This window comes from Pholis gunnellus (assembly GCF_910591455.1).
Source record: "Pholis gunnellus genome assembly, chromosome: 4".
Classification (NCBI taxonomy): Eukaryota; Metazoa; Chordata; class Actinopteri; order Perciformes; family Pholidae; genus Pholis; species Pholis gunnellus.
The window spans coordinates 14,328,565-14,354,819 of record NC_136530.1 but is presented as its reverse complement, the minus strand read 5'-3'; the positions used below and the strand labels follow the sequence as shown (position 1 = coordinate 14,354,819).

The following is a 26,255-nucleotide window of genomic DNA, read 5'->3' as shown; positions in this document are numbered from 1 at the left end:
ATTTGTAATGTGACATTTTATGTCACACTTGCTTTGTATAATGTAGTATCTTTTTCTTTTTATGTAGTTTGAAAAAAAGTGTGCACTGTATGAATAATGTCTCTGACTGTTGGACTGAATTGTGTTAGGTGTCTTTTTTTTCACTTTTTCTTTTGTTCTTGGGGCTCTCTTGAAAGAGATTAGCATCTCAGTGAGATGACGTGATTTAATAGAGGATGAGTATAAATGAAATAATGTAAAATATAAATGACAAACGGAGCCACATCCTTCGAGTCTTGTAAATGCTGTTTCATCTCATAACTTTTCTCCTCCTCCTTGTCTTCTATCTGCTCCCACAGGATCAGCTTCCAGACCTTTGGTCCCACTTCCAGGAGCTGAACCTGGAGGCACACATGTACGCCTCCCAGTGGTTCCTCACCCTCTTCACTGCCAAGTTCCCCCTGTGCATGGTTTTCCACATCACTGACTTGCTGCTCTGTGAGGTATAATTTGGCTCACTGCACTACTTTGTACTGGTAGTATATGGAGAGTGATTTGGTCTACTTTGTCAACGAGGGGCGGCTCAACGGTCTAGAAAGATGAGAGGAGTAGTAAGGACTGAGGACAAAAGGTCACTGAAGGAAGAGAAGGAGTGGCCGAGGTTACTGTGTGTTAGGAGAGAGTAAGGCAACCATTAAGGTAGATGGAAGGAGACATGAAAGGAAAAGGGGAAAGAGAAGGGTGGAGGGAGGAAGAGTTGGTTCAACTGTATAGTGACACTTTACTCTCTACACCAGACCGTGGCATTGTACGGCCCCCGGGCCATACCCGGCCCCCTGGCTATCGCCGACAATGGGAAATTAGGAATAAAACATAAACAAGTGTACATCATGCTTTCTCAATTTCTGTACGTTAGTACGTTCGTGAATGTGAGTTAGCTGTTAGGCTGACATTTTTTAAGGAGCTATGTTTAAAAAAAGGAAAGATTGACACAGAGTGGAGAGTTTTCAGCAAAACATGGACTTCTAAGTATTTATTTACTGAAGTCAAAGGTAAAGCTGTGTGCTTAGTTTGTGGAGAACAGATCGCAGTGTTTAAGGATTACAATTTGAATCGCCATTACGAGATAACAATGAGAAATACAAAAACTTGACTGATGCATAGCGGACACGGACATCTGAGGCTTTGCTAGCTAAGCTGCTAAAGCAACATGCTCAGAAGATGTTGGTTCTCTTTGGATCGACCAACATATGTGAACAAACGGTCTCCGTGATGAAGTTTAACAAATCCAGATCCAGATCCTCTCTCACTGACGATCACCTGTCAGCTGTCCTTCACATCTCACACATTCAACCTGACTTCAGAGCACTCGTTCAAGTCGATTTCTCGCACTGAACTAAAAAAAACAGAGAATTAGGTGATTGGACTACAAACAATAGTAATAAAAGTACTAATGTCAGTGTTTTACGATTATATATTTGTTTAGATCATTATTCCTGCTGCAGATGTTTCAGGTGGAGCTCATTTTAACTCCGTTATACTCTGTTGTTCAGTTTGGCTAGTTAGGAAAGGTTTGAGTAAGTGTAATGTGCAAAGTAACTAAAGCTGTCAGACAAATCTAGTGGAGTTAAAAGTATTTCCCTCTGAAATCTAGTGGAAGTACAAAATTGAATAAAATGGAAATACTCAAGTAAATTGCATAAGGACAGTACTTAAGCAAATATACTGAGTTACATTCCATCACTGATCATAACATTTACTCTTACCACTCACAGCTTATTAAAACTATACAATTAACTGCTTTTAATAAAAAGGTGGAATGATATAGAGCAGGATTGAGTTCAGTCTATTGGTCCGGCCCTCCACAACAGTCCCTGTTTCTAATGTGGCCCCTTGGGGAAAATAATTGCCCACCCCTGCTCTGCACTCTACTGACGAGCTTTGGTTTGATCTAATATCTTACAAATGTAATCAATAGAGATGCACTGATCAGACTTTGAAGGGCAGATACCGTCATCGATTTAATGTAATTAGGATCACGTGACCCGATAGCAATCACTTCTTGTTCTAAAACATTTTACAGAAAGCTCCTCTGAAGAGACCTTCTTACTAAAGCCACTAGTTTACTTGCTGACTCACCATTTCAAAATATGATACATTTACATTTGATCTTCTGAATGATTCTTTGGTGTTCTGGTACCACTTTTTGAACATAAGTGCATTTCCCCTGAGACCACAGAGGAGCTTTATGAGCCAATTTTTTGAAAAACCTCATGAAACTCTTTTAATTAAAACAGTGGTTGTACATGTTCCTCCATTGTCATGGCAGAATGAAGTCGCTCTTCCACTGTGTGTGTGTTGTAATCCAAGTTTCTCTCTACTTTGTTGACATTGTCGGCAGGCAGCGCGGGCTTTTCGTGCTTGTTCGTGCCTGTGAGCGTGGCCCCACACGCTAGCTCACAGCCGACGCTCTGGGGCTCTTACAGCAGATGATCGCTGCGAAAGCACCTTTGTTCCCCCCTCATGTAAACACTGTTAGCTCTTTTAGCACTGTTTTGTATTTTGCACTGTTAGCACCGTTAGCTTTGAGTCGCTGGCTCAGCCGTCGCTATGTTGAGAGCCTTTGAGAGGCAATAGAAATGTACCCAATATTGTATTTACCACCTTTAATCACCATCATGTTTACAATGCTACAGAGTAATTCACCATAGAAACAAAATAATTCAGAATTTAAAAAACAAAACACCAAATACAAACTAGTTAAAGCAAGTACTAGAATAGTAAATAAGCTGGTGAAGCCAAATGTGTAATTAGAATGTCTTAAGAGTGTCGGACTGAGGCCCTATTTGGAGGTGGAACCATGCAGCTGCGTCCTTCTGGAAAATAAATATTCTGTTTTGAGTGTAGAAACTTAAAGTAACAAGGGGCCTAGAACAAAGCCCTGCGGAACACCGTGTCCAACATGAGCAGATGAAGAAGAGGCGTTAACCCAAACAGCAGCTTGAGTTCAAGGGCAGAATCACTCCGACCCATTTCTCCGGGTGACTCAGCAAAATAGTATAATCCACTGTATCAAAATCTGACCTCAAATGTAAAGCACAAGAACTTGTTATCCACCACATCGCACCATTATGTGTTTTATGAGAAAGAAAGGTGATGGATTATTAGTGTTATTGATAATTCTGAGTTGTTCTGAAAGTTTCATTTCATGAAACATAAAAAGTAAAATGCCCTATTTGTTTCCTCTCCTTCACATCCTCCCTCCCTCCCTCCCTCCCTCCCTCTCTGTCTTCCTATTGGCCCCAGGCAGAACAATTAAAAGTTTCCCAGGTCTTTCTCACCCAATGAGCCGCATGATGAGAATCTGCTCGTTAAACTAGAATCCTCATCTCCTGCGTCTCTCTCTGTCTGCCGTTCTCTTCTTGGCTCTCTCCATCATCTTCTCCCTCCCTTTCTGTCTTTATCATCCTTCTCTTTCCTTGTCTTTCCTCTCGCTGTTATTTCCCTCTTTCCTGACATTTGTTAAACAACTATTTTTGCTTTGTTTCCCTTCTTCTGCTGTCTTTCATTCTGTGTTTATTGACTCAATCTGATGTTTGTTCAAACAGTAGTGAGTCTATCTTTTATTTATTTTTCTCTGATCTTTTTTCTCTTTATACAGCAGTCTGTCATTGCTTCACCTCTTCACTAGCTTTACTTATTTGCTCTTTATTCTTATTTATTTGTACTTGTCATCTTCCTTTCTGTCCTGTTCTTTCCTGTATCTCCTCTGTCAGTGTTCCCTTTCTCTAGCTTTTTTCTCATCCCTTTTTATTCATCACTCCTTCAGTCAGCAGTTTCCTTGAAGAAGTCCCCTCTACAGTTATTTTACTGTTTACATTTCTACTACATTTTACCCAAATGTCTTTTATTATTATTATTTGTCATTTATCATAAAATTATTTATTGTCATTTCTTTATTATCTCATTCAGCATCTCTTTACCTCATAAGTAGAAATAGTAAAAAGCTGCTGGACTTTTCTGTGGCTGGTGATTTGCCACGGATCAAAAACACTTCTACTGATTGATGAAGAGTCCCAGGCTCCAACTTGATGTCGTGTGACGTTTTTCAGGTTAAATGTGGGTCGCTGTAGAGTCATCGGTCTAACTATTTAGTATTGTCCAGCGTTATTTCTAACAAAAGATTTCCCATTTGAACTGTAAGTTGCTCCTACCGCTCCACCTCTGTTTACTTAACTCTGCTCGACATGCATCTTAATGTTAGTTTGTGCTCATCATGTAATCCTGAACCTTCACTCCTCCCTTGGCCCATTGCCCCGTCACCTTCCCCCGTCTGTGTCATGATGACTCCCCTCTCTGCATGTTTATCTCTCTTTCTCCCCATGAATCTGTCTCACTGGGCCACACACACACACTGTGAGATTATCCTTTGATCCTGCCTCAGCACTGTAGCACCATCTTGAGGCCTACAAAGATGGATGTGCGAAGGCAGCGCTCCCCCTCGCTTTTCTCTTCCTCCGGTTATTTTTAGAGCTGTCCAGATATTTTTAGCTCTGTGTTGCCATGTGAACTGGTTGTCACGGAGACCAAGGAGACGGGTGTTCCCATGCAGCGCTGACATCAGTTTTACATTTTCCTTCTTTCTGTGTCAAAGTCGGAAGCATTGTGTCGACAGGAGAGGAAGGAAGAAACGTGCTGTCACAGCATTATTGTGCACGTGTAGCAGTGAAAACAAAATGTCTGAACACAATCATCTGTGATTCATGTAGAAACATTAAAGATATAATGAATACAACAAAGTAGACTTTTAGCTTTATCTAGTTTTAAAATGAATGGCTTAAGCGATAAAGCAATAACCAATCAAAGCAAGGAAGATATTCTGTACATTACTCTCAACATACTTGACAGCATGTCAATTTCAGTTCCTGAATAAAATCTTAAATCTTAAACTATTCAAAACCTGCCGATACACATGAACATAATAGTTTTGCTACTTCTTGTGTCTGAATTTAAATCTAATTCTCTTCTTTCTTTCAGGGTCTGAGCATCATCTTCAATGTAGCGCTGGCCCTGCTCAAGGTTAGTTCTCACTTTCATTCATTCATTTATCTGTTACCAGCTTTCATGTCAAAAACACAATTTCAATCGTGTTTATTGCTGGATCCCCTTTGCTTTAAAAAGAGAAAAATATTTTGTGTACCAAAGATAAACCCATGTGGCTTTAAGAAAAAAAAGGTCTTGACATTTGTTTTTACATTAATTGCAAGTAAAATGATCAAGATGGTAGTTATGCACATATTTTCTGAGCAGTTTATTGGAGCTGTTATTAGTGACAATGTTACCACAATGCACTGATCAAAGTTTGGCGAAGCATGATTGTGCAGAAGAGGCATTGTGTATGAGGAGGTGTGTTAAGTCCTTTAGGTCTGAAGAGATTGGAAGAGAAGTGATAGTTAGTTTGTTGGCATTTCGTGCCCCCTAGTGCTCAAATCAGAAATTGCATCTGGAAGTGAGGAGGCTCATTTGTAGGTAAAGACTCAATATGTTAAATATCGTGTTTAATCTGATGCAGCATGTGTCACAACAGCAAGAAACCTTTCAATGTTTAATTTTACTATTATTTTGTAGTTTATGTTTTGAGCAGTATACGAATTGGATCTATTGTAATAATATTTTTAATTTGCACCCACACCGCCCTCAGCTAAAGTTTCTAATGTATTTATACATGCACCCAAATTTATAGCATTATATACAGTTATTGGTGCATACAGGGTTTCCATGCAGTTCCCCTCAGAGGTTGATAAAGTTATATATCATTTAGATGCAGAAAAGTTCATTTTCCATAAAAAAAATACATTTGGGATGCAGTAAAATGGAAACATAGGCGCACACACACTAAACAATACAGACAGAAATTAAACACACCATTTTATTGATTTTAGTTAGTTAGAAATCCAAAGAAAATATCTCCTTGAGTTTTTTTTAAATAGATAAATGAATTAAACGTGCATGTTGTTGCTGTCAGAGCAGAATGGTTTAGAATTACTAGTTGATGTGTCATCAGATCTGTTTGTGGCCGGATGGATTGGTGTCTGCTTGGTCAATGGGGTCATTGATTTGATGGCACAGTGCTTGTGGAAGTCATGCTGAAACTCGTATTGTAGCTCATGTCTTTTTACTGAAATAAAATAAACAAAACATTTCGCATAGTTTGTTTTATATTACTTTTTTTTACAGAATAAGTTCGACATAAAACTATCTTCTTCTTTTAGAAAAAAAATATTTTCTTATTCATATAGCTAATGGAAATCAGGTAAAACACAGGTAATATCACACTGAAGTGTAATTCTCCTGTAGTTCCCGACAGTAATCATGTCGGTAATCAGTAATCAGTAATCAAGTGTTTTACTACTCACTCTTCTGCGTCACTTCCCCAAAAACATGGCTACCTATAAAACCTCAAGTAAACCAGAAATCGATAAGGGAGGCGGCCAAGTTTGGACAGAAAAGGTGGTTGTTATTAAGTTTTCAACCATAATTAGATATTCTTGGTCCCCCAATGAGCTCATAAGCAATAATTAGTATTATATTTATTTATTAATATATGTTTTATATTTGTCAGATCCTCAAGTATTTTGCACAGTGCTTCTTTTCAGATGCTGATTAACAAATAGGAGGCTAAAAAAAATCAGTAGATGGAAAAATAGCCTGACGGTAAACATAAACACACCAGCATATCATTAAACAGAACTACATAAAAACTGATAAGCCAATCCAATGTTTGCAGATTGGCTCATGTTTGTAACAAAAGTAAATGTACTAAGTGTTTTACGTAGATATGCAGCTACACTCCGGCTTTCCACTCTAAATAAATCATCCATGGTTGGTTTTTAAAACATCCTCCTGCCGTATAGCTTAGCGATAATGTACTCTGTGTGTCAGACAGAAAGATGTGGTGCATGCGATGGTCGGGAGTGGAGAACAAATGAGGATTTGAGGAGGGCGGTGGAAGGGGCTTCCACTGCCTGCCTGTCATTGGCCAGGCATGACGGCATTCTCCCCCGAGACTCCCTCCTCCATCCATCCTGTTCTCCTCTCCGCTCTCATCCCCCCTCCCTCCATCTGTGTGCAACTCCCTCTCTCTCCTGCTTAGCAGTCGCTATCCACATCACAACAGGAGCATAAGCTATAGCGTTAGCAATCTGGACCTGATTTTTCACCATTTTCTTCCTCTTCATCTGTACCTCCCATGGATGCTTTCGTATAGCTTCTCACCCACAGTTCTTCATTCTTTGTATTCTTTACCTCCTATTGCTCTACCTGGCTGGCTATGCATTTCTTCAACACGCTACCTCTGTCCACCACCCAGACCTCTGCAATGGAGCCGCCCCTGCTAGCTGCTAGCCGTTAGCTGTTAGCATAACAAAGAGAAAGTGAGAGGTAGAGAAAGCGAGGAAGGCTGAGGGAGAGAGAAAACGAGGAGAAGCCGTGGACAGGAAACACTGCGTGGTTTCTCTGCATCGCCTCACCCCGGCTGCTGGCCAGGACCATCACTCTTGATAGCACAACATACACACTCGTGCAAACACTCACAGTTGAGAGGCAGAAGTGACTTTCCATTTGAAGGAGCTGACTCCCATCTAAAGGATCTACTGACCGATACAGACCGGATGCCTGGTTGCTGCTGCTGCTGATGAAAATCTGCCGGAGGGACAGACATTGGAGTCCATGCTGGAGCTGTTGACTGGACTGTGCTTTTACTGCTCTATCTGGTTTGGATCTGGTCAGACTTCAGATCAGAGGGTTATTTCAGTGAAGAAGAAGAGCAAAGACACAGGGAGGCTATCGTGATACACTTTCATGCATCATTGGCTTACATCTGGCTCAACGAGTTCAGCATCCACTGAGCCATAAGCAAACACAAATGCATCATCATCTCCTGAAAGCAGAGCAGTGCCATCCACCCATGCAAACGGACCCCATCTCGTCTGCTTCTGCCTCGTCATCAGGACCGCTGGCTCAGGCTTAGACTGGGGCTCCTTGGATAAAAGGATTCGTACTGTTATTTCAGGCCTTTCTGCATTTCAAAGAAAGCTAAAATCCTGCGCTTTGATGTGTCGTCTCACACACGCCGAGCCTTGAGCATTAAGGCCACTCGGCTGCACAGACAGAGGGAGATTTTCTCTCCATCTTTGAAGTCTTACCAACGAAGGAAAAATTAAAAAAAAGGTGGAGTACTCAGCCATCGCTGAGCAGAGGTCCACGTGTTGAGCAGCTTTGTTGCTTGGCAACAGCGTACTGGATTGGCATTGGTTGGGGGAGTTTGGCACGGGACGATGAGAGTGGGTAGTGTGACTGGATTTCAAAGGGAATCTGGCATCAGGTAGCTGGAAGAGTCAGCATTATGCCGAAAGCAGCGTCAACACATCATTTTCTGACTGTTATTTTGTGGCACCTCGTTACCGGGCTCTGACAGTGGTACAAGCTGAGTGGCCTCCACTGACGCCTTGTCCACTAAATTCTGTGTTGCCTCTTTGAACTGGATCAATGTTAACGATGCAGGCCTTGGATGCCTGGGCCGTCTCTGCTGAGTCGCTGTGTGTGTTCCTGTGATCGTCTCGTCTCTTCTTTCCGAGCTGGCGTCCTGAACATCAGTCTGTTGTGACACTGACATTATCGGCATCTCTTCTAAGACGGTAGAAGAAGACAGCGACCTCGAGACGGATCTCGGCTCCCCTAAGTTGAACACAGTCTGCTCCCAGTGCACCTGTCCTCAAACTCCCAAGAAACCCACTGGGACGTTCGGACGACACGCTGGAGTCCTCTGCCACCCTGGCCCCGGAGCGGGACCGCCCCTCTCCCTCACCCTGCCCCACCCCGCCTCCATCCCCTCCTCCCTCCCCTTCCCCCATACCTGCCTTGACCACGCGTCTGCCCCTTCCAGCAGTGCGCAGGGCGGTGGAGGACGGAGAGGGAAAGTCGGATGAGGGGGCCCACAGCAGTCAGGCCTCAGAAGACTCATACTGTAAGGTGATGGATCTCCTTGGGATGGGACACCGGCTCTTCGTCCCTAAGCTGCTGGCGGTGAGAGAAGGGGACTGGGAAACAGACACTGGATGAAGGAAACTGAGCATGCAGGGATGATCGGGTTTAGACATAGAAAAGGCATGGTTGTTAGTTTGACTTGATAATGGAAAGAGCTACTTCTGATGTGGACTTTTCTGAACGTCACACCGGATGAATGTGCCAGCCAATTGTTCTAAAGATTTATTTTATAGAGATGGCTAGCCATGAAAAGATTCATATGGAAATCTCATGCGAGATGAAGGGACACTTGTCCTCACTGTCTCCTATTGATGCTGCCAAGAAGTTTTGTATTTCGTAATTTACCATCACAAATGAAACAAACATGATCTCTACTCTGTTTCACTTTTAAAAACACGCATACAGACTTAGTCTTTGAGTGACAGTTTATCAGCCGTGCACATTACGTATAGTAGTGTCTCTGGTTAGATTCTACAATTCATCCTTACACCACAAGATGGTGTTATTGATTGTTATTGACTCTGATTCATGTTCAGCCACTGAGCCGCCCGCTGAATTATTTGAGTGTTTTGTGTGGCATCTTTACACGGGTTTCCAAACAACTCACTTTCCCGTCAATGCTCTCTGCTCTAACCTCTGTATCTTGCAAAAGTAATTGATTCAATAATTCTAGGTGGACTATTATTTTTTTGTTTTGTATTTAAGGCACTAAGCTTTTGCGCTCTATGATTTATACACAAGGTCAACATTATATGTGATATATTGAAATAACCGTCCTTTGTCTACCTCTCTTCTCCACCGCTTCTTCTCGTCTCCCAACTCCTCATGTCTTGCTCCAGACGTCTAAAGAGGACCTCTTGCAGGCGGACTTTGAAGGAGCTCTCAAGTTCTTCAGAGTCCAGCTTCCAAAGCGCTACAGAGCTGCAGAAAACGCCCGCAGGCTCATGGAGCAGGCCTGCAACATCAAGGTAAGGACCTATCCGCAAACCCTTTATTCCTTACTTACACCATATGTGAATACCAACTTTATTTGTGAAAGCAAGACATGCGTGAAAAAATCAAATACAAACTGTTGTTAATGTGTGTTCAAACGCACACACACACACAAACCCATTATTCATGGAGTGACTATGAGTTTATTATGAGTCCAACCAAAACAATGAGGAGTTCCTGTCTTGGCATCTCCCACTGAGACACAAATACCTTTAACCAGAAGGGTCAGAGGTCCCGGAGCATGTCAAATCAGTTTGGGCTGTTGTGGCTATTAAATGACTGTATTGTCTACCACAGTGACATCCCTGCTTTGCCCGTGAAACACTAGATCTCAGGTGTACTGGTTGAGCTGTTGATTGGTATCCTTTATGATTTTTATATCTCTTTTCTGTCTGTGAATTTGGATTATTATGTTTAATTGCTTTGTATTTCACAGAGAGATATTAGCTGTCAGTTTAAAGGAATACAGGGAGAGGGACTGTGATATCTTCTGTCTGTTACCTTGAGTCATTTCTTTGTCTCTTCAGGCATGGAGATGCTTCTCTGTGCTTTCTTATTCTGTGTTTTCCAAAAAGCATTAAAATGCTAAAACATGAATTTCTGTGCGACAGAAAAGGAGCTATCACACAGCGAATGTTTAGAACAGGAAAAGCTTTTATGCTGGTTGAACCTCTGCCTGACGGAGAGGGGAGGAAAATGTCTCTTATAAGTACTGCATATAAACGGTAATTTACCATAACAACGTATCAAATGACAATGTAAAAACACTGAAAGGGTATAAACCACAGCTCATTATTCAGCTATATACTGTATATATCTACTGTGTCGGTTCACTCTCACTGCTCTCATAGCGTTGTTTTTGGCTGCAGAAGGAAGCTATTTGCACTGCACACTACTCGCTCAGTAGTTTTGCAGTTTAACGTATAGTTTAGTTGTGTTTTTTATATTTGCTCGGTTTTTATCAGTCTTTCTTCTATTCTGTTTAACAGCAGATAAAAGATGGCTTCCATAGTTTTCTTCAAATGTTACCAGGTTGTGTGGTCACAAAAATGTCCTTACATGCGCGCACACACACACACACACACACACACACACACACACACACACACACACACACACACACACACATCTCGTTATCATTCTCCATTTGACCTTAATGAGGCTGCTGGCATTTCGGGAATGTGCTGAGGTCACCAGAGACCAAAAGCAGTACACTCTGTCTGTGTGTGTGTGTGTGTGTGTGTGTGTGTGTGTGTGTGTGTGTGTGTGTGTGTGTGTGTGTGTGTGTGTGTGTGTGTGTGTGTGTGTGTGTGTGTGTGTGTGTGTGTGCGCGTGTGTCTGTGTGTGTGTGTATGACCGTCCGTCAGTCAGTGTCAGCAGAGTGTGTTGTGCTAGAGGAAGGAAAGAGTCGATTGAGAAAGATGGAAGAGATAATCATCCTCCTACCACCACCCTCCTCCCTTTAACTCGCCTGCTCGCTCGCTTTCTCTCTCCATGTCTCTCTTTATCTACATACAACTAATATTTTACATTTTAGGCCTTTTTCATCTTTATTATCTAAAATATTTTTCGGTGAGTACGCAGGTTGTGATATGGTGTGTTGTGTTCGTATTGGTCAGACACACGGCTTCAAGTGCTTAAGATCCCCCCATGTTTGGTATGATTCTGTGTTTCTCTACATACAGGATATCCTGCACTGTTACTCACTGTTTATCTCTAGTGGTTTGGTGGCATTTTGGCACTCTTGCACAATTCTGTGGAAATGCAAAGCATCATGTTAGGCCTTGTGTTGTACACGAGCGCACACACACCCAAACATGTAATGTAATGTACTCTCTAACTGAAATACACACACTTTCCAGGCATAAACGCTTAAATTCATAAACCTCAATCTCTATTTAACACATTGATCCAAACTGTCCCATAGATGTTCAACTGGATTTGAATCTGGTGAATGGTGAAGGCCATATGCATCAAACCCTTTTCCCTTCTGTTTGTCACCTGTCTGTATGGGTAAACACATTCACAGGATTATAGAAACTCACACACACACAAGAAGCAACTGACTAAAGTGTCATCAAAACACGAATACCAAATGAAAAGACGAGTAGAGTCTGTGCTCAAGTGGGTGAACTGAAGTAGAACAGGTAGTCTGTCTCATAGGATGACTTCGCCTCAGGACAGAGAGGAACACTTTGTGTTTCTCTCTCCGTAGCTGATCTTTCATTCCCCTGCTGTTCCTGAGTTTCCTCTTGTGTTCGGCGTACCTATTTTTCCCCCTTTTGTTTCTCTTAGACGAGCCTGGTCACTCTTCTCTTGGCACTACCTTAAACATTATTCTCACTAGAGAGAAAATACGAAACACATCCTAATAGCCAAGGTTTACACATCAGAACTGTGTGTTGGAGTCTGAGATCTTTAACTACTTATCCCTTAAATACATCTTTCTTCTGCCGTGTTTTTAAGCCAGTTACTCTTTTAACTTTCGAAGTAGAATATTCCCAGTAGATGAAAATATATGGAGCAATTCAAACACCATCAGAGAAAAAGGGGGAAACCAGCCTGTCTCCCCCCCCCCCCCCCCCCCCCCCCCTTTACATATTTTTCTCTGTCAACGTCTAAATCCGATCAGCTGAACTCTGTAAGCTGCTTAAAACATCGAAAGAATTCACTGGCACCTTGGCTTGATTAACACAACGGGCAGTAGGATGGCTTAGCCTTTCTGGGGATTATGGGAAGAATTTGAATTTCTCAGCCTTCTTAAACATCCGCCCGACCGCAGCTGGAGTGATGACTTTTCGGGACTTTAAGAAAAAAAGGAGAGAGAGGGAATGTCGTACATTCATTTGCCGCTCAGGGTTTGACTGATGAATCCGGAGAAGCTAAACTTTAACAGACTGTGGAGAAAGAAGACCGACAGAATAATGTACAGAGACGTAAAGATGTAGAGTCCAGGAGGGAGAACGACAGAGAACACACAGACCACAGCCCATTTGGTGAAACCGGCCTCGGGTGTTTAATGAACCTGCTTGCTAATTTGAAAAACAGTTTGATCAGGTCATCTAAGTTGACTTTTATTAAGCTGCAACAGAGAGAGGAAGATTTACAGAGGAAGTAAATGCTGCTAAATTAACACTTTAAGTGTCATAATAAAAGAGCAAACTCCTAGTCTAGAGTGATTTCACCGTTCAATAAATGTGAAGTTTAGAGCACACAAAGTAGCTGATTGATTTTATTATTTCCACTCCCTTAACTTTTGAGCAAATTAAATCATTGTTTTTATTATTTATATTTAAGAAATGTTGTTTTATTAATATATCCCTTATATTATTTATGTATTTTAGTTAAATAATTCAGTGTGGGTCGTTATGTATGTTTTTTTATCGGGTCACTCTAGAACGCAGGTTACTTGGTACTTTCCTTATTTAATGCACCTGACCTATGTGCCACACAATAGTGAACCTTTGTAAATCAGTTATTGTATCTCCTCCCTTTTATAAATGCAGAATCCTCTCTTAAAATCCCCATTGAGCTAAAAACAAGACTCTTTACTTGGGATCGAGGGAAAAACACAGAGGCATAAAAAGGCACATGGTGAGAGAAATACAGAGACCCGTTGTTGTTGATGCATCTCCTCCAACAGGGGAATCTGTTGCCATCCACAGAGAGGTCGTCAGGCAGTGTTTAGCTGTGGGGTCTTACGGGAGGATAGCACAGTATTCAGGCACAGCCTTGAAGTTGCTTTCACTTCCTGGGTTTTACTGTTGGAACGATGTGGAACTATGAACGATTCGTCACTGTGGTTGATCTCACAACTTCCTTCCGATCTCTCTTTAACTCAAACACACTCACACACACACACACACACACTTTCTGTAGTTGTGTAAGCAAGCCTTTATCTTTATTTTTATCAGCAGCAGGAAACAGAAAAAAAAGAAAAAAAACCTGAGTCCAACCTTAATAGAGGGAGGGAGGCAGAGAGATGTTATAATAAGAGACGTAGAGAGAGAGAGGCGGGGGGAGAGAGGGGGGGGGAGGACTCACTCAGTGGAAAGGAAGAAAAAGCAAACTCATCATCCTTTGTCGCACACGTCTAGCGTTACAGAGAGGGAGAGGGAGAAAACAAACAGGTGTGTTGTACTACGCTCTCGCTCCCCCCGCCCTCCTGCTCTCAGTGGGCGGGGCTCGGCTCCTGAGGGACTCTTGAAAGCAGCCGGTCGCCTCCTTCACTCTTAGAGAGAAACCCAAACCTGTCGGCTGCACTCCCCTCCTTCCTTCTCTGCCACTTTTCCTCCTTTCTCGTCTTCTTCTTCTTCTTCTTCTTCATCCTCTACCTCCTTTCTATTGTTGGGAGTAAGAGGACGTGAAGATGATGCAGGAGGTGTCCATAATGGTGGCATACGACGCTCATGTCGTCGACCGACCGGGTGAGGAGGACACACTGACTCGCTTGATCGCCCACTCCAGACCTCTAAGAGCTCCCAGACCGGTGGTAGGTCTGTCCTTTGGTCATTACGGTTGTCATTCTCTCTCTCGCTTTCTTTCCTTTGTTCCTTCGTACATCCCTCTCTGTGTATTGGGTGTATTCCTATTTAACTCTGATAGGACACATTCCCAACTTTTCCCTCTGACCGTTATCTTTTGTAGTTTTTAGATAAGAGAAATAGAGGAATGCACCTGCATCATTCTTTTCAGTTGTTGGTTGTCAGTTGTTTTTGTAGTCTTATTTTCTCAATCTGTTATTTTTCTCTTAGTTATTTTTGGCATTTCTTTGCAATTGTTCATAAACAGGTGACAAAAGTTAGATTTCACAGAAACTAACGACATGTTTCCTTCCATGAGGTCGATGATGTTCACTCATGTTCATGATGTGTGGGTGTGTGTTGTGTTCCTACTGAAAGTGATGTTTGAGGTTACGGAGCTTTTTCAGTCACTCGTTTGCGGCTGTCAGTTTGTTTCAATTACTGATACAAATTTGGAATCAATCGAGACCTTTATTTGTGTGTGTGCGTGTGTGTGTGTGTGTGTGTGTGTGTGTGTGTGTGTTTCTATTTCCCTCACATGGGTAATTGAATTCAATGGCCTAGTTTTTCATGAGATGTCCAGTTAGTTTTGTCCTTATTTTAATATTCAAACTCTTGGACTGCCACTTAATGTAATAGCAGAGCACCAATAGCTCACACACACACACACACACACACACACACACACAGAGTCTTGTTCACGTAGTTTAATACCCAATATAACTTTACAGTGTGTGATCTCGGCTTGGAGGTTTGGGACCAATTCCATTTTCTGCTGCAGGGATTCAGGTCAAGAATCTATAAGTGGGCCTGGTACCATTTCCTGCGGCACCAGGCCTCTTTAATCGCATTACCTGAATCAGAGTGGCCCCTCTGTCCCCAAACTACCGGCCTTCAATATTTACACTGAAAAGCGTAGCACGTATGAGGATGCATCAGCAGGTTTAAACCCTGTAACTGCAAGCATGCACGGGTTTATCAGCAACCATTTTAGCTTTCTGTCTGAAGTGGCCTTGAGCGTGATGCTGAGCCCTGCACATGCTCACTAGTTGTAACTCAGTAGAGCATGAAGTTTGAGATGTTTTCCTGAAGGGTAAAGTCACTAGGAATGTCTGAATATATTAGGGGGCGTTAGACACTTTGGATATCATCATAAAATATCAATGTAAAGGGCAGCAGGTCTAAAGTCGGGCAGTTTTATAATCGTGTCCTTTTGTAGAATATATTTCACAACATATTTATATATTCATTGCATCAGATGGTTTTCAACTACACTGACAACCAGACCAAAAAGCATCAACAAACTGCGAGGGGTGTTGGGGATCCTGTGTGATTGAAGCTGTGGTGGGTCTGTATGCTTGAATAAAAGCCTCGCCTCTATCAGGTAGCCTTGTTCTGCATTGCATTTCATTACACAGGCATGCTTTAGTGTTTGTGTGTTTTAGGGGTGTTGGAGAGTTGCATAATCGGTAGCTAGGCTTCAGCTTGTCTATCGATGATTCCTGTTTTAATGTGCAACTCAAAGGGAACAACACTTAAACACGACTGGTTTTACATGTAAAATACAAAATTACATGATGTGTGGTTTGTTTTATGTAAAAAACAAGTATTGTCAATTCAAGATACACTCACACGGACGGTCATATTCACCTAATATAAGCAACCAAGTGGTTTTCTTAAAACTTAATTCCACGTGTTTAAGTGGAAAATTGAAAGATTTCGTACTTACTGTCAGTTTGGGTTTGTAAGCTGCAGTGTCAAAGCATCACATCACAGACAGGAAGCCTGGAAAATATCACACAACCAGTGGGTTTAATTGGTGGCGTAGATTCTTTGTAGAAGAATGCTTAAAGGCCATGAATGAGTGTGTGAGAGGAGGTGAAAGCACGAGCGAGAGGTGGGTTTGAGGAACGTGTGGGTGTGTTCCAGTCACAGGTGTTTAAAATCACATGTCTCTCGCCCTCTCTCTCTCTCTCTCTCTCTCTCTCTCTCTCTCTCTCTCTCTCTCTCTCTCTCTTTCTCCGTCTCTTGTGCATTCATTTTGGGTATTAACGTGGGACTGTTTCATGCACACATGGTTCAACACACACAAGTGGGCTGAGAGGGAAGCTGGTCCTTGAATATTGTTTTGTTGTGTATCACCAGTAAATGTGTCAAAAGAGACCAAATCTACTTAATCAAATAATCGTTAAAGGCCTGCGCTGGTTGTATTGTATGTTACAAATGTTCTTATCTACTGAATATCAACTCTTACGAACCACCAAGAAGTAGGAAAAACTAAAATGTCCAGCAGCCCGCTGGGTCACTTCTAAATCTACAGCTGAAGATGAAACATGAAAATGAGTAAAGTTTAATTCATTAATTGGTTTGGTGGCTTTCAAAACATCCCAAAGCACAATGAGTGTGTAAATGTGTTGGTGCCTGAAGGAGAACACCACATTCAATTGTTTTGTTACGATAAAATATCTTTTATTAACCAGTCTGCAGAGACCAAGCTGCTCTTTCTTTGTACACAGATAACAACAGAATGAGTCTGAGGTCTGCTATCTGCCGGGGAATTGTGTGTCCGATAGATTACAGCGGGGCGTTCATCCACCACAGTGTGTTCCTGGTCACTGAGGAGGACAAGCAATGACCGCTGGTGTGAATAAGCGGCTTGTTCAGTTTCCCTCATCTATTTTTTTTATTAATGGAGGAAATCAGTTGTACAATTCTTATCTTATTAACTTGGTTATCGGGGCGTTTTATTTTCTCATTCTGTGTTATTATGTGTGTAGTAAAAACACTGTAAATTTCAAGCGCCTTTTTAATTCTACTCAACTGGCTGACGTGTAATTATGTTGTTGTCGAACTTTTATAATACAAAACTAGTAAATAATGACCATATCCCAGTGATGGACGAGAAAAAGACCAAATCGCTGTTTGTGAAGAGCTGTGACAGTATGAAAAATGTTTATACTGTATATACGTAGACAGTTTATAACCATAATAATAGTGTGAGTAAGCGTCATTTATTGTTATTGTGTCAGATCTGTTAACACCAGATTGTGTTAGAGGATATGAGTTTAATTCAAAGTTATACAATCAGGAAGGAAGGATATTTATTGATTTTGGAGAAAAATCTATTTTTCCCAGTGGCAAACTTCAAAGTTTGAGTTTCAGAAGACAATATCACTAAATGCTCAATTAAAGCTTAAAATAATCATCTATGACATTAACAACACTACACTCCCCTGATGGCTCCAAAACAGCTGTGATCCAACCTGTGCCGAGTTTATGAAAGCTCTTGTAGTCGTTGTTCCAAACACTGACTCTAAACTCTCGTCACATCTTTCTGCCAAATAACAACAAGTAACAAAGAATATTTAATAAACAATTTTGTACTTATGAGTTATTATTCCGTTTTCTTAAAACAGTTTCATACATAACTCGACACACAAAGAGTAAATGGCAAACGATGGCACCCATAGTAGCAAATTAGGTACTTGAGTCGACACACACACACACACACACACACACACACACACACACACACACACACACACACACACACACACACACACGGCAGTCTGTGTCATGTGACTGAGACTTGGAATCCTCAGCCCTACTGGTGGGTGCTATGGCAATGCTGTTTCCACACAGGGGAGATAACATTACCACCCACCTGAAGCACACACACACACACACACACACACACACACACACACACACAGATCCAGTTCAGTCGGTCATCTATGTTGCCTCATAAGTCGCTGCTGTTTGGTTAGAACCAAACCCTGCTTGTTTATACGTTACTTTCAGAGACAGTTACAACAAACAGAAAATAGTTTATTTACTAACTGGTTTTCCTGTTTTGACAGATGCATTATGTGGTACGTTCACGTGAATTTTACTTCCAAGATGCAGATTTAGATTTTCTGCTTGCATTGCTTGGTAGTTGCCGTTTACACATTTGGTCACAGGTTCACAGCTGATGAGCACATTTCTGAAATCCGTTATCATGCTGTGGATCTTGCGATGGAGCTATTCTCCCACAACATTACCCAAATATGTACATAGAATTGAAGAAAGAGACATAAAGAACAATGAAACAATCTTTTGTTTTTCTGAACTGGACATATTTAAAAATATAATACTCCACTTAAATAACATTTGTTGTATGGATTTTTGGATTACTAATTATGTCTTCAAATATTTTAAGCATTTATAGCATAGAAAGACAGTTTGCACTCGTTTTCACTTTACAGGAAGGGCGGCACATTGTTTACTGAAAGACTCTGCATTGGGAGCATCACAGTGGGGCAAATTGCTCATCTTGTTGTCTTTCATTAGCAACTGAAATGCGTCTGTACGTCATCCCAGTTTCTGTTGTTGGAAACTGAACGACTCTCGGTCGAGTAGTTTGCAGTGTGACCTGAAAGCTTCTGTTGTCTGAGAAGAATTTGTAGAATAAAGGCGTCCGGCTGATTTGCAGTCAAAAGTACTGTAAATGTGCTATTGGGTCTCTTGATGTTCCGAACCTTATCTAGTGTGAAATGTAGAGAACAACATGCATACAAATGTTCTGGTCATAAACATATATAGAGCAGATACATAGAAATAGAAACTGAGCAGCACGAACCACAAAACCACAATGTTTCAGCAGCAATATTCAGAGTTAGTTGTTAGTTTTGAGTTTGTGTTTCAAGGATATCTGTCTGTTTTAACTTCTGACCCTTTCAGTTTGTTTTAGTGTTATTAATCAAAACTTTTTTCCCCACATTGAGTAAAGTCACCCTGTATTAGTACATATTTGTGACGAGCCCTATTGAATACGTTCTGTAGTATAAATAAATGAGTGGTACTGGAACTTTAGAATCATGTCCATTGTGTCCGTGAGCATGACTCCTACTTAGTGAATTGGTGCATTTGTGTTGAGGAGAAGGCGGGAAAGTCACATTATTGCTGAGAGAAGTAGGTTGTTTGACAGTTGCTAGTTTGAATCACACTTTAAGCCAGAAACGAGACATCTCAGGGGCAACAACTGAGCATAAGTTAGAGCTTCACTGATCAAGATTAAAAGCCAAAATGTTGATTTTAGTACCCTTTTAATCCAGACTTTTCTCTCTCAAAAATGACGTATTTTCTGTTGTTGTTTTTTTAGGTTCCAACGAAAAAGCTGAAGAAGTTTGAGAAAGAATATCTGACACTGAGAGAGAGCCAGCTGCAACAAGAAGACCCCATCGACCGATTCCAGGTAGGACGTACACACACACAAACACACACACACACACGAAGATATAAGAGATCTTACTTTTCTTACATTAGTTACTTATAATACATTCTTCTGCCTACCAGGTGAAGAAGTTAAATGCAGCCATCCCCTTTTTTGTACCTCATTACAAAACATACAGTGTATTCATGTGCGAGCTACTTCGTTACCTGAACATGTTCATTAGATTACTTCTCAGGTAGTGTTCAGCTCTAGAGATGGTAAGAAGCTCTTGGCTCTTTGAGATATTTCAAAGTTTGTCATGTAGTAAGTATTTGCTAAAATTAGCCATATTTCTAATATTAGACATCTCCTGTGAAAACAATGTCATTGATATTTGTGACACTGTTCTGGCTGGAAAAAAAGACTTCTCACACATCACAGGCTTTTTTTCATTATCAAACATCTATAATATTTATTTTTGGGCGAAGCTGCCGAGGTGTTTTTGGCTGCTGAAAGTGACTTTATCTTCAGAGGGTGAAAACAGGAGAGGTGAGGCAGATAGTTAGACTCAAACTGTCAACAGACGGCATCTTTTGCTTTCATTTGCTCTGTTGTATCAGGATTTCTGTCCTTTCCTCTTGGTCCTCTTTAAATCAGTCATTTTTGTTTTTCCAAAATCAGCTTAGGGAAGAGAAAAATTATTTTTCTTCCAAATTTGTCAAGCATGTAAACCGCCCTTAATAATTTTAAGTGTATCTCTCTTTATACCCACTGCTCATTTAACTTGGAAAGTATACATCTTTTTCAAGTAGTGGACAGATTCTAAGTTAGAAATGTTGTACTATTGCTGTAACAAGAAGTCTTGAAGTAAACAACAAGTTTAATTGAATAGACTTTAAAATGCTCGGTGGTCAAGCTGAAACCAAGACAGAGTTTCTTAGTTTATTCATTCTTAAAATATTTTGCAGCCTTGTGTGAGTCAAAATGTTCAGATAGAAACCTGCCTTCTCGTGGCGAAACACATCAGTGAGCAGTTCACTAGACGGTAGAACTCGGAATTGCTTGAGAAAATATCCCAAAAGTAGTAATCGTGAAGGGATAAAATAAAACGTCAATCAAGACGAGAATGGAAGAATTAGTTGTATCAGAGATTCAAGTGAAATAATGAAACGCACAAACAACCACAGCAGCGCTGTGTAGGCTGCTGGTTCTGGAGGAAAGGAAGGAAGGAAAGGAAGGAAAGGACTTTATTGTTGATAAGATGTCAGATCAGAGACATATGCTCTGCAGCCACTGGAAAGACTTTCTTACAGAGCTAGAAGACAAAGCAGGAATGTTGCTGCTTCTAAATTAGCTAATGAAATCATACACATTGTTGTTGAAGGAATTCCTCTTTGGATTTGAGTTACTTTATGCTCAACATTTTTGCTTCAGGTATGTACTTATTGTGTTGTATTGTTCGAGGTGTGTGTTTGGACTTGTGCGTGTCTCGTTTGCTTCAAATGTTTAAAATCCATGCGTGACTTTTTCGCCGAGTTGTACTTTTACTTAAGCATTGGAAAGAGGAATGTAAGGAGAGGGGAACTCCTGTCCGGATCATGTGTTAAAGTTGAGTCTGTGCTGCTGGAGGCTCGATACGAACACGTTGTTGTTGACTGTGTGACTGGACAGCAGCACGGTAAGCTGCCTCTGTTCCAAAAAAGATTTTAACATGAGAGATTTTGTTCAGGATCTTAAGTTTACAGCATTCACTGATCTTGATTGATTCATCCTGGACATTACATTTTTTTACATTTTACATTTATTAGTAATTTATTTAGCTGATTGCCATTTATGATCCATGTTGACGTAGACTGTTTAGCAAGATGTTAAAAGGTAGAGTGTGGAATATTTTAGTGTAAAGACTCTGATGTCTCATCACATTAAAACAGCTGCAGCAGCAAAAAAAAAAACTCCCACACTAACGAAGACGTTGTAGGTCTTTCCTCTGTTTGCCCAAATGAAACCCATCACCTCTCTGCTCACAGGAAGTGATTCATTTAATCTGAAGAGCATCAAACAAACTGTCTCCAGAACATGTGATTGAGTGTGTGTCTGTTGTGTCTGTATAGCTGTTCAGGGGAACGTGTATTTGTACTTTTTGATCTTCTTTGTTATATCGTTATACATGTTTATTTATATTACGTGTGTGTGTGTGTGTGTGTGTGTGTGTGTGTGTGTGTGTGTGTGTGTGTGTGTGTGTGTGTGTGTGTGTGTGCGCGTGTGCGCGTGTGTGCGTGCGCGTGTGCGTGGAGTTAGTTAGGGGTAGAGGCGGTCATTGTTAGGGGGACAGGATATCAGGGTCAGGTGACAGCTCGTAATCGTGTCAACTGTCCCATTGAGGCATGGCCGTCATGTGAGACTGTTTACAGGCAGACCAGTAGTCATGAGACTCCACTAATGGTCTGCGATGCAGACTTTAAGATGGTGTTGTGCTAGTGTGTGTGTGTGTGTGTGTGTGTGTGTGTGTGTGTGTGTCTTATTAGGTTTACAGGGCTGCAACAAGAAATTGAGACTAATTGGGCCGCTGCCTTTTCTTTGTTTCAGATAGAAAGCTGTTTATCAGATTTCAGAATTACAAGCCTCAGACCTTTGGACATGTGGTATTGTTCTTACAAACCTGATTAAATGAACTACCTTAAAACACATTGTCAAGTGTATAGTGAGGTTGTTTGTCTTACTTCTGTTATCAGAATACTTTGTAGATGCTAAATGTTTGTTTAATTTACAGCTTTCATACAAAAATTCTGTAGTAAGATGCAACTAAAAAGTCACTTCTCGGAGACGTTCATCAAAAAGAGGCGTGTGCTCTAGAGTGCATCGAATATGTGATCCGTTTACAGCTTTGCATTAACACTACAGGCACTCATGCATTGTCCAACTGCGTGTATGTGTTTGTCCAGAGGGAGAACCGTCGTCTTCAGGAGGCCAGTATGCGACTGGAACAGGAGAATGACGACTTGGCCCATGAGCTGGTCACCAGCAAGATAGCCCTTCGGAACGACCTGGACCAGGTAACACGGCACGTTTTAGCACCCACAATATAGTCTGCTTACTTTGTGTCAGAGCTGAATTAATTTATTCGTATGTGTTTACATGTAGTATTTGTTCCTAACTGCCAACATTGGTTGTTTTATGCATAGAGCTGAATGAGAAGGATAATATGCTCCAAATGCATATTTGAAGTGCACTGCAACTAGCGATTTATTTTGGGTAATTTCAGACGAGTCGATTGCTTTGACAGCAACATAAACATCAAATGTACGCAGAAAAACATTTCCTCGCCTTTCCTGATATCAAACGCAATCGTTGAGGTGGTCATGAGCTTTTCACACCACTGGAGGAATGCGGCTGTGGGAGTGGGAAGTTGTCCGTGTGAATCTCTAGAACTCTAATAATGAGTTAATAGTACAGATTATCAAAAGTGCAGTTGTTCCAGTGCGTCAAGTTTTGAATGTGCTAAGGTTGCCTATTTGGTACCAATTGGAGGGATTGTGTGTTTGTGTGTGTGTGTGTGTGTGCACTCAGGCAGAAGACAAGGCCGATGTTTTGAACAAAGAGCTGCTGAGCACCAAGCAACGTCTGGTGGAGACGGAGGAGGAGAAGAGGCGACAGGAGGAGGAGACGGCTCAGGTAACATCTGCACTCTGTTCACCGTCACCTCGTTAAGCTCCTTAACTGCAACCCTAATTGGTCAACTACCTCAATGATCTTGAGGTAGTAGAGTGAAAGCTATGCTTATATTATTGTACTTTTTAAACGGATATTTGAACAACTGTTTATGAGTCAACAAAGTACGTGTCCCTCGTGAAGTTAGCTTAATGGCTTCACTACGTTTGGGCTTTGATTATTTTAAACTCCACTGAAAGTCCAATTGAGTAAACGGGCATGAGAGCGGGATGCACACCCTGCGTGCTGTTGTTGATTCGGGGTTATACACCCACGTATTTTGTATTATTATGCTTAAAGAGAGACTCTTACAGTGTGCTATTTAACCACAGTTAGATAATGACTTCTATGTCTGCACAGTGGATGTGTGGTTGTTATAAATCCTTGCCAAGGCTAATTTATCACTCTTGACATTTGTATATGTACAGACATTGTGTCACAGTGCTATGTCAGCTCACCCTTCTGTACAATTTTATGTTTTTGTCATCTTGTTTTGTTTTTCTTCCAGCTGAAGGAAGTGTTCCGGAGGGAGCTAGAAAAAGCAGAGCTGGAGATCAAGAAAACCACAGCGATCATAACTGAATATAAACAGGTTGGAAAGTTTGAATTGCTTAAAACCATCTGCTGTATTTTAAATGAAAATAGATAAATAAACATCTCACTCATTTGCTCTTTTACAGTCAGTGCATTGGACTTTAGGTTTTACAAAACAGTTAACTGCAAAGATTATATTTTTTTGTTTTTATTCACACTGTTTCTGTAAGTGTTTTGTAAATAAAGGTCATATTATTGGTACAAACAGTAAAATAAACACATCAGTGTCACTCTTACTGTTCATACCCAACTAGTTCATCCTTCACTGCTTCAATAACTTTACACAGAGAAACAGGGTAATGAAGATTGAACTACATACCAAAGAACAATGTTTTTTGTTTCTTGAATATGAGGAGCTGTGTGAGTGTGAAAACAGTTTTGATGGAAAAGATCATAATGCTCAGTTGAGTTTTCCGAGAGAAACTCAAGTTTATAAATCTAAAATGTATCCGTTATCTCGTAGTTCACATGTGTCGTCTCTCTTATCACCCAAATTCTTCAACTTGTTACAGATCTGCTCCCAGCTGAGCACCAGGCTGGAAAAACAGCAGGCAGCAACAAAAGAAGAGCTGGACATCGTCAGGGTGAGGTCCCACCGTTAATCCACAGCTACTGTAGCAGATGCAAGTTAGGAGACTTGCAAACTAAACTAACTAAAAACACAATGTTGCATCAAAAGAACAAATGAATTACCAAGACTGTTCTGTCTTTTTAGTTCACTTAACACAAGCTCAGGCTGGTGCATTATCACACCTATAAAGAAATGATCCAACACCGCTCGTTTAGTGGGTGTGACGGTGTATCAAAGAAAGACATCCGGACATTCTTCTTGATGTAATGTCTTACCACTTGAAACAGGAAGTTGTAGTGGGACATAACACAGGAAGGGAATAATCCAAAGTATTCAGGAGAGTAATACTGTAGTAAGTGTTTATGTATTATATCCTCTTATGTCTCTGTGTTGGTTGGTTCACCACAGGACTGCCCATGGTAACATGACACTTCAGCAGTTATTATAAAGATTTACTGTCATTTACACCGTCGTGAGAAACTAATGACGACTTGCAAGAGATTGAAGCTGAGAGGACCAACAGGGAAACATAACTCATAGATAAACATTGTACATTTATAAATGTGCTATTATTGACTGTTGTAGCATGTTCGCTTTGATTGATCTGTGTTGTTCAAAACAAAGATTGTTGGGTTGTAGATTGCAGGGTGCACGTATTGTGATGAAACTGTGGATTAAACTTCCCGTTGCACAATTAGTGCATGGCAACAGTAATCTATTAATTAACAATTGAATGTGGTGTTCCTCTTCAGGCACCAACACATGTACACACTCATTGTGCTTTGGGATGTTTCGAAAGCCACCAAACCTATTAATGAATTAAACTTTACTCATCATGTTTCATCTTCAGCTGTAGATTTAGAAGTGACCCAGCGGGCTGCTGGGAAAGAATGTGTTTTTACCTGAACTCGCATGTCTATACAGTATTTTCCCCCTCCAACCTCTGCTAATGTGTCCTGTTTGTGTTCCCGTGCAGAGTAAAGTGATGGGCTGTGACCACTGTAGGGACCTGTTCACAACGCTGGGGTCCCTTCAGGCTTCGTCCCCTGGCAGAGACAGGACGTCCAACGAGCCGTTGGATGAGGAGAAGGACGGACTGAAGGAGCAGCTCAGGCACCTGGAGCTGGAGCTGGCACAGACCAAACTACAGCTGGTGGAGGCCAAGTGTCGCATGCAGGTAAGCAGCACCGGGAGGGACAGTGATATCAAAAACAATCATAATAACTGCTGCAGAGAGGAAATAGATATCATTAATAAAACTAACATTAAGGTCAAAGTAGATATCGCAAAGAATTAAACTGTAGTTTGCTTATAATAACAAAACAAAGACACCAAACACGTCACGTGTTAGCGTCAACATGCCGACAGTGACAATGTTAACATGCTGATGTTTAATGCATCTGAAGAACATCGGCATGTTAACATTGTCCCTGTAAGCATGTTAACGTGGGTCATAAACCAAATTCTTGGACAAATTCAAATGTTGACCTGATAACGGAGCTAGAAGATTGAAGTTATTGGATCATCAAAGTACATTGATATCTGTGCCAAATTTCCTGGCAATCCATCCAATCGTTATAAAGTATCACAGAAATATCAACTTCATAACCTTAAAAACACCACATGATGAAGATGTCATACAGTAAAT

General features: G+C 41.1%; 1 protein-coding gene across 1 annotated transcript in view; it reads left to right on the top strand.

Moving 5' to 3' along the window:
- Positions 1-26,255, top strand: part of rabgap1l (RAB GTPase activating protein 1-like) — a 102,992-nt gene that overhangs the window by 73,167 nt on the left and 3,570 nt on the right. The window contains exons 17-25 of the mRNA XM_079157987.1: positions 339-482; positions 5,017-5,058; positions 9,864-9,992; positions 19,684-19,776; positions 22,677-22,787; positions 23,302-23,406; positions 23,951-24,034; positions 24,549-24,620; positions 25,584-25,784. Of these exons, the coding sequence (XP_079014113.1) occupies positions 339-482; positions 5,017-5,058; positions 9,864-9,992; positions 19,684-19,776; positions 22,677-22,787; positions 23,302-23,406; positions 23,951-24,034; positions 24,549-24,620; positions 25,584-25,784 (981 nt within the window). The remainder of the gene's footprint in view (positions 1-338; positions 483-5,016; positions 5,059-9,863; positions 9,993-19,683; positions 19,777-22,676; positions 22,788-23,301; positions 23,407-23,950; positions 24,035-24,548; positions 24,621-25,583; positions 25,785-26,255) is intronic.